Source organism: Gymnoscopelus braueri (genome assembly GCF_963280865.1).
Source record: "Gymnoscopelus braueri genome assembly, chromosome: 20".
NCBI classification, from domain to species: Eukaryota; Metazoa; Chordata; class Actinopteri; order Myctophiformes; family Myctophidae; genus Gymnoscopelus; species Gymnoscopelus braueri.
The window spans coordinates 45,645,427-45,655,426 of NC_137622.1; the positions used below are offsets into that span (position 1 = coordinate 45,645,427).

General features: G+C 39.1%; 1 protein-coding gene across 1 annotated transcript in view; it reads right to left on the reverse strand.

Annotated features, from left to right (window-relative positions):
• Positions 1 to 10,000, reverse strand: part of frmpd1b (FERM and PDZ domain containing 1b) — a gene marked incomplete at its 3' end in the record, with an annotated part of 82,064 nt that overhangs the window by 47,991 nt on the left and 24,073 nt on the right. The window contains exon 3 of the mRNA XM_080415697.1: positions 1 to 60. This exon is cut by the window's left edge and continues 51 nt beyond it. Coding sequence (XP_080271823.1) covers positions 1 to 56 — 56 coding nt within the window. The 5' untranslated portion in view covers positions 57 to 60. The remainder of the gene's footprint in view (positions 61 to 10,000) is intronic.

Sequence of the window (10,000 nt, forward strand, 5' to 3'; positions counted from 1 at the left end):
ACCCTGCTGGTCCTCCGAGCCGGAGACCTGCTCCTACACCTCTCCTTCTCCTCCATTTAGCTGTAAAATATATGATAAATATATATATAAATACATATATACATATATATGTAAATATACACCTCTCCTTCTCCTCCATTTAGCTGTAAAATATATGATAAATATATATATAAATACATACATACATATATATGTAAATATAATGAATTGCATTTTTATAGCGCTTTTCCAAGTGCTCAAAGCGCTTTACATTGGTTCATTCATTCATACAGGTGGGGGACATTGGGAGGTGGAGCGGCGAATAGTCTACGCCAGCGTCCCCACTTTTCCCACATTCACACACCAATGGTGGCAAGCGAGCGCCGAGCGAATCATTGGAGGCAATGTAGGGTTCAGTGTCTTGCCCAAGGACACTTCGACATGTGGTCAGGAGGAGCCGGGATTCGAACCGCCGACCCACGGATCATTGGACGACCTGCTCTACCTCCTGAGCCACAGCCGCCCATGTACCATGGGCCATATACACCTCTCCTTCTACTCCATGTATCTGTTACATATATAAATATATACATATAGTCACGCCCACGCCCATGGGAGCGCACGAACGCGCGCGCGCGCACACACACACACACACACACACACACACACACACACACACACACACACACACACACACACACACACACACACACACACACACACACACACACACACACACACAGTTATTTATTGCCTCACTGTCTGCCTGCTGATCAGACCAGTTTAACCCAGTCAGTCCTGAGACACATGTCTTCTAAATCCAGTTTATTTTTTAAACGATGTTGCTGTCAGTGGTTCAAACTATTTCTTGTCAAGGACCCCCAGAATGATATGTATTTGGCCGCGGACTCCCATCTGATTTGTTGTTGTTCCAGGGACCCCCAGAAGCAAAGATTTGAGTTACAAATGTTCGCTTTAGAAATATATATACATTCAAAGATTCACACACATTTTCAAGATTTTTCAAAAATAGCAGATCTACAAGCTCATAGCGAATAGCCAAAGAAACATAAAATGACACAGATGCGTTCCAGTGGTCTTAATCGTTTAACTATAGTCTACTCGCTCTAACCTGTCATTGGGAAACTATATCTCTGCCTGTTTAAAATGATGCTGCCTGGATCTGGATCTGACCCTCGACCTGACGCCTCTGTACGGATCACCAGTGTTTTGGACCAGGACCATACGGCTAAGCTTTACTCCTATTGGACCAGACCCAAGGACTACGGCTAAGCTTTACTCCTATTGGACCAGACCAGACCCAAGGACTACGGCTAAGCTTTACTCCTATTGGACCAGACCAGACCCAAGGACTACGGCTAAGCTTTACTCCTATTGGACCAGACCAGACCCAAGTACTACGGCTAAGCTCTACTCCTATTGGACCAGACCAGACCCAAGGACTACGGCTAAGCTTTACTCCTATTGGACCAGACCAGACCCAAGGACTACGGCTAAGCTTTACTCCTATTGGACCAGACCAGACCCAAGGACTACGGCTAAGCTTTACTCCTATTGGACCAGACGCCACGCTGACTGCCCCGTCAGAACTCTGACCCACACTGCCCCAGCCCTCCCCCCAGCATTTGTTCAATAAAACCGTTGTACCTGCCTCTGTGCTTGATTTTGGGTCCTATATCTGTTTGGTGCCTGACATAATCTACACATATATATGTAAATATATTTATACACCTCTCCTTCTCCTCCATTTAGCGTCAGTAAACTATAGGATCATAGAATACAGAGACAGTGTAGTGTCTCATTAAACTATAGGATCATAGAATACAGAGACAGTGTAGTGTCTCAGTAAACTATAGGATCATAGAATACAGAGAGACAGTGTAGTGTCTCATTAAACTATAGGATCATAGAATACAGAGACAGTGTAGTGTCTCAGTAAACTATAGGATCATAGAATACAGAGAGACAGTGTAGTGTCTCATTAAACTATAGGATCATAGAATACAGAGACAGTGTAGTGTCTCAGTAAACTATAGGACCATAGAATACAGAGACAGTGTAGTGTCTCAGTAAACTATAGGATCATAGAATACAGAGAGACAGTGTAGTGTCTCATTAAACTATAGGATCATAGAATACAGAGAGACAGTGTAGTGTCTCAGTAAACTATAGGATCATAGAATACAGAGAGACAGTGTAGTGTCTCATTAAACTATAGGATCATAGAATACAGAGACAGTGTAGTGTCTCAGTAAACTATAGGATCATAGAATACAGAGACAGTGTAGTGTCTCAGTAAACTATAGGATCATAGAATACAGAGACAGTGTAGTGTCTCAGTAAACTATAGGATCATAGAATACATAGAGACAGTGTAGTGTCTCAGTAAACTATAGGATCATAGAATACAGAGAGACAGTGTAGTGTCTCAGTAAACTATAGGATCATAGAATACAGAGAGACAGTGTAGTGTCTCATTAAACTATAGGATCATAGAATACAGAGACAGTGTAGTGTCTCAGTAAACTATAGGATCATAGAATACAGAGACAGTGCAGTGTCTCAGTAAACTATAGGATCATAGAATACAGAGACAGTGTAGTGTCTCAGTAAACTATAGGATCATAGAATACAGAGACAGTGTAGTGTCTCAGTAAACTATAGGATCATAGAATACATAGAGACAGTGTCTAAACCATATAATATCTAAAAATAATAATCTGTACATTGAAACTATAGGATGCCAGGTCAACAATTAATCTGTCTAAATTTGGCCGTATTTTTTTTTAAATATGTATAAATGACTATAAATACTTCTCCATTTATCCATAAAATATCTATAAAACAATGTGAGTCTCCTCCTTCTCCTCATGTAACTGGTGTTCAGAGCATCACAGTGTCAACAACATGAGTCATGACAGATGGGGGGAGGGGGGGGGGGCATGTAGCCTGGCCTGGATACCATGAAGAATCAGACATGTGAACATGAACACACACACACACACACACACACACACACACACACACACACACACACACACACACACACACACACACACACATACACACACACACACACACACACACACACACACACACACACACACACACACAGCACAGCACAAAGACACACACACACACACACACAGCACAGCACAGCACAAAGACACACACACACACACACACACACACACACACACACACACACACACACACACACACACACACACACACACACACACACACACACACACACACACACACACACACACACACACACACACACAGCACAGCACAAAAACACACACACACACACACACACACACACACACACACACACACACACACACACACACACACACAGCACAGCACACACAAAGACACACACACGCGCGCGCGCACACACACACACACACGCACACACACACACACACACACACATGCACGCACAGCACGCACGCACAGCACAGCACAGCACACACACGCACACACACGCATGCACGCAGGCACGCACACACACACACACACACACACACACACACACACACACAGGGTGGAGAGAGATGGAATGAGAGAGAAAGAGGAGAGGAAGATGAAGAGAGATGCAGAGAGAGTCAGAAGAGGACAGGAAGGAGACATTAGTAAAAATAGTAAAATATAGAACATTATGTTATGATTACAGGATTTACATCTACTGTATCTGCTTGAACCAGTAGGAGTAGTACATACATGTTGTATGTAATGTAGTAGTACATACATGTGTTAAATCACTCTAACCCAGTAGTACATACATGTTGTATGTAATCTGGAAGTACATACATGTGTTGAATCACTCTGACCCAGACAGAACATACATGATGTGTTGGCGTTTTGTCGTCTCGACTTAAACCCTCCAAACAACCAAACCCACTGATGTATCTTAAGGCTTGTTTTCAAAGCAGGTGAAATAACACATATTGTCCACAGGTTGAATTATAGTTTGTATATTTACTGACTGATGAAAATAACGTACAGAGATTTGAAACATGCTAGAGTTAGGATACTATAATCCACCATGTTATCTTATTGTTGTGTTTTAATAGTATTTAAAGTGCAGACTGGTTTGTATAAGTGTAGAACAGATTGCTTTACAAACATAACTCAGACGTATTCACAGAGCAGAGATATTCATCCATTTGACAACAAACCCACACAACTGTGGTTACATCAGGAATTTTAACCATGAAGCCAAAAATAGCAGATCTACAAGCTCTGCTATTTTGGGCTGCATTACACCATGCAGCGCACAACTGAGTGTAAATCTGTCATAATTCAGACCCTTAAACCAAATGCCTAATCCTAATCCTAACCCGTTCCTGTAAGCCCAAATCTAAAAGTATTTTTTTAACACAACCAAAACAACCATTTTCGCTTGTACTTTACACACGCGCACACGCACACGCACACGCACACGCACACACACACACACACACACACACACACACACACAGTAAAATGTTACAGCAGTGAGTGTTGTGTCGTGCCAGTCTTTTAAACATGGGGGGGGGGGGTTTAATCACATCCAGTGAAGAGCAGCATCTGTTCTGATCACTGAACCCAAAACCACTGAATAATACTGTGTCTACAAACCATCTGCTACCCATCAATATACTGTATATATTTTGTTTATATATACTGTAATATACGTATACTGTCATATATTTCCTGCCCGTCACGGTCTGGGCAGAAACCAGCTATCTCAGTTTTTTTTACTTTTTTTAATTGTCTTTAATAAATCAGTTCTATTGAACACCCTTTATGTGTGTGTGTGGGTTTATAAATCAGTTCTATTGAACACCCTTTATGTGTGTGTGTGGGTTTATAAATCAGTTCTATTGAACACCCTTTATGTGTGTGTGTGGGTTTATAAATCAGTTCTATTGAACACCCTTTATGTGTGTGTGGGTTTATAAATCAGTTCTATTGAACACCCTTTATGTGTGTGTGGGTTTATAAATCAGTTCTATTGAACACCCTTTATGTGTGTGTGTGGGTTTATACATATTGAACCAATGAAAAGTATTAAAAAGCTCTAACTCCATTGGATCCTCAAACTGTCAGTCAAACTCCACTTGAGCTGTATGTGGGTAAAGACAACACATCTGTATGTTAAGTGTTTTTAGTGTATATGTGCTTATGTCAGCTCTGATTGGTTAACTTGTCTGCTGTCTACAAATGCTGTTTGGATGTTTTTATTTGCTGTTGTTTGCTGTTTTTCTGTAAAGCACTTTGTAACTACTGTATTATGTTTGGAAAAGCATTTTGCAAATAAATGTATCATCCTCATCATCATTATCATCAATATATAACATTACATTACATTACAGTCATTTAGCAGACACTTTTATCCAAAGAGACTTACAATAAGTGCATTCAACATAGGTAGGGAACGAAACTACTAATCACCAGAAGTATTAAGTGCATTTTCTGCAAAAACAAGCAACTAAGAGTATACCTAGCGCTAAGGTAAAAGTGCAATATATCAGCTACCTACTTTCTTAAACAGATGAGACAAAAATAGCTAAATCAAATGAGCAGGAGCTAAAACAAATAAGTGTATAGACTAAACAAGATCCAATAAAACAATAAAACAATCGTTCGTACAACTAGTTAACAACAAGTAGGCCAGGCAAAGAGGAAGGGTAGTGTTTCCTGAAGAGGTGGGTTTTCAGCCTGCGGCGAAAGATGGGCAGTGACTCTGCTGTCCTGACATCAGTGGGGAGTTCATTCCACCACTGTGGGGCCAGAACAGAAAAAAGTCGTGACCGTGTGGATCGGCCAGAAGGACCCTTGAGTGACGAAGTGGTCGGGCAGGGGTGTAAGCATCGACCATAGCCCGGAGGTAAGAAGGAGCTGTTCCTTTCACTGCCCTATAGGCTAGCACCAGGGTTTTAAACTGGATGCGAGCCGCTACGGGGAGCCAGTGTAGAGAACGGAGAAGGATAGTTGTGTGGGAGAACTTGGGGCGGTTGAACACCAGACGAGCCGCAGCTTTCTGAACAAGCTCCAGAGGTCTGATGGCTGATGCCGGAGCACCAGCAAGGAGGGAGTTGCAGTAGTCCAGGCGGGAGATGACAAGAGCCTGGATGAGCACCTGGGCTGCCTTCTCCGTGAGAAGGCAGCCCAGGTGCTCATCCAGGCTCTTATAAGTAACTCGTCTAACGTCAGATCTCACAAACATGTTTTGTTTACTGCTGCTAGATCTTGTGTGTTTCTGGGACACAGAAAGGTTGATAATAAATTTGATTTTCTCCTGATTTGTCTCTCTGAAAAAAAGCCATTTTAGTGTCAGAATGTTGGGAAGATTGTGTGTCTTGTGTCATTTAGTTCAGTGACCATGAGGTTAAAGAATGGTTCACGTTCACTCTCCAATTGGAATGAATACTCCAGACTAATAGAAAAATCAAACTTATACATCTTGGTCACATGACTTCAGAGATAATGTGTACCAATTTGTGTGAGTGAACCCAGTGAATATATTTATATATTTAGGTTATAGTGAGTGAACCCAGTGAATATATTTATATATTTAGGTTATAGTGAGTGAACCCAGTGAATATATTTAAGTCATAGTGAATGAACCCAGTATATTCTTTAGGATGTAGTGAGTGAACTCAGTGAATATATATATATATATTTAAGGTGTAGTGAGTGAACACAGTGAATATATTTATATATTTAAGTCATAGTGAGTGAACACAGTGAATATATTTATATATTTAAGTCATAGTGAGTGAACACAGTGAATATATTTATATATTTAAGTCATAGTGAGTGAACACAGTGAATATATATATATATTTAAGGGGTAGTGAGTGAACACAGTGAATATATATATATATATTTAAGGTGTAGTGAGTGAACACAGTGAATATATTTATATATTTAAGTCATAGTGAGTGAACACAGTGAATATATATATATATTTAAGGGGTAGTGAGTGAACTCAGTGAATATATATATATATTTAAGTCATAGTGAGTGAACACAGTGAATATATTTATATATTTAAGGTGTAGTGAGTGAACTCAGTGAATATATTTATATATTTAAGTCATAGTGAGTGAACACAGTGAATATATTTATATATTTAAGGTGTAGTGAGTGAACACAGTGAATATATTTATATATTTAAGGTGTAGTGAGTGAACTCAGTGAATATATTTATATATTTAAGTCATAGTGAGTGAACTCAGTGAATATATTTATATATTTAAGGTGTAGTGAGTGAACTCAGTGAATATATTTATATATTTAAGTCATAGTGAGTGAACACAGTGAATATATTTATATATTTAAGGTGTAGTGAGTGAACTCAGTGAATATATATTTATATATTTAAGTCATAGTGAGTGAACTCAGTGAATATATTTATATATTTAAGGTGTAGTGAGTGAACTCAGTGAATATATATATATATATTTAAGGTGTAGTGAGTGAACTCAGTGAATATATTTATATATTTAAGTCATAGTGAGTGAACACAGTGAATATATTTATATATTTAAGTCATAGTGAGTGAACACAGTGAATATATTTATATATTTAAGGTGTAGTGAGTGAACTCAGTGAATATATATTTATATATTTAAGTCATAGTGAGTGAACTCAGTGAATATATTTATATATTTAAGGTGTAGTGAGTGAACTCAGTGAATATATATATATATATTTAAGGTGTAGTGAGTGAACTCAGTGAATATATTTATATATTTAAGTCATAGTGAGTGAACACAGTGAATATATTTATATATTTAAGTCATAGTGAGTGAACTCAGTGAATATATTTAAGGTGTAGTGAGTGAACACAGTGAATATATATATATATTTAAGTCATAGTGAGTGAACACAGTGAATATATTTATATATTTAAGGTGTAGTGAGTGAACTCAGTGAATATATTTATATATTTAAGTCATAGTGAGTCAACACAGTGAATATATTTATATATTTAGGTTGAACTCAGTGCCCCAGCAGCACTGACAGACAGGAGAAATAAAGGAAACTTTGTAGAGAACAGCAGTGATCAATAGATCAATACATCTGAATACTAAGATGGATGTTCTCCTCATTACCAAAGACTCTGCTCTGCCAGCAGCTGGCCCTCAGCCCAGTGGTGGAAAAAGTACTGACATTTTTTACTTAAGTAAAAGTATCAATACTACTGTGTAAAAATACTCTGTTACAAGTGGAAGTCCGGAATTCCAAATTTACTTGAGTAAAAGTGCAAAAGTATTGGTATCAAAATGTACTTAAAGTACCAAAAGTAGAAAGCAGTCATAATGCAGAATGTGCCATTTCACAAGTTTTCAAAATGTATACAAATCTTTTGAAAATAGCAGATCTACAAGCAACGCATTGTGAGCTTGTAGATCTGCTATTTTGAAATGGCCGAAATGTATATAGGGCTGAAGTGGTTAATGTATGTTTTGTAATAATAATAAAAATCTGCAAAGTAACTAGTAACTAAAGTTTTCAAATAATTGTAGTGGAGTAAAAGTAAAAACAATATTTATATATAAATACTTTTACTTCTACTCCACTACATCTCAGAGGCCTGAGATGTAGTGGAGTAGAAGTAAAAGTACTGACATTTGAAATTACTCCAGTAAGGTAAAAAATTACTCAAAATTGTACTTAAGTACAGTACTACATAGGTTAGGACTGTTCACCAGTGGATAGGTGGTATTAGGTGTGTGTGTGTGTGTGTGTGTGTGTGTGTGTGTGTGTGTGTGTGTGTGTGTGTGTGTGTGTGTGTGTGTTTGTGTGTGTGTGTGTGTGTGTGTGTGTGTGTGTGTGTGTGTGTGTGTGTATATTTGTGTTCCACGTGCATCAGTGCTGCAGTCAGTGCTGAGTCAGATGAAAGTCTTCTGTTTCTTTCTTCCTCTCTGTCTGTCTGTCTGTCTGTCTGTCTGTCTGTCTGTCTGTCTGTCTGTCTGTCTGTGTGTCTGTCTGTGGATGAGATGCTTATAGGATGAGACACAAACACATTTCTGTGTGGGACCAATCATCTAGCAGTAAACACATCTGTGATATAATGGCCCTCATGTATCAATGGAGTGTACAAACCGGCTTACATTTTGCCTTACACCAACATCCAAGTGAGATTTATCAAGCGATCCTATAAAACCAATCCTAGCGTACATTTGGTCGGAGCGTTGATAAATCTGACGGCTGAAACCGAGCGTCATTTTAAATAGCACGCCCTTAAATATTCTCCAAACACCTCTCTCCATTTTACGACATGAAGAACTAACAACTAACTACAATCTTTGTCACGTAGGCTTGTAGCCTACATGACTGACAGATTATGATACCAATCACATCGCCATGAATGGAATACGTTTGTATATTCATTTCTTTAACACGTACCGAGCAGTGCGCGTTGGAGTTACACTAAAATAAAGCAGTCATGTAGGCTATTCCCTGTGAGACTCAGGCTGCAGTCAGTCCTGTGGAGCGTCGGGCTTATATCCTCAACTCAGCTAGGTTGTACATAACTCCATAGGACACGTTACTGTATATAGGTTAACCAGGTTGTACATAACTCCATAGGACACGTTACTGTATATAGGTTAACCAGGTTGTACATAACTCCATAGGACACACTACTGTATATAGATTAACCAGGTTGTACATAACTCCATAGGACACACTACTGTATATAGGTTAACCAGGTTGTACATAACTCCATAGGACACACTACTGTATATAGATTAACCAGGTTGTACATAACTCCATAGGACACACTACTGTATATAGGTTAACCAGGTTGTACATAACTCCATAGGACACGTTACTGTATAGGTTTGGAGACCTCACTGTCCATGAAAAGAGAACAGCGGCACCAAAAGTTGCGGTGACCTCACCGTAGGCCCATTATGTGGTCTACACCGCGTTGATAAATGAGGGCCAGTGTGTTTTCCTTTATTTAAACCACCCCTTAAAGCAGGACAAAGAC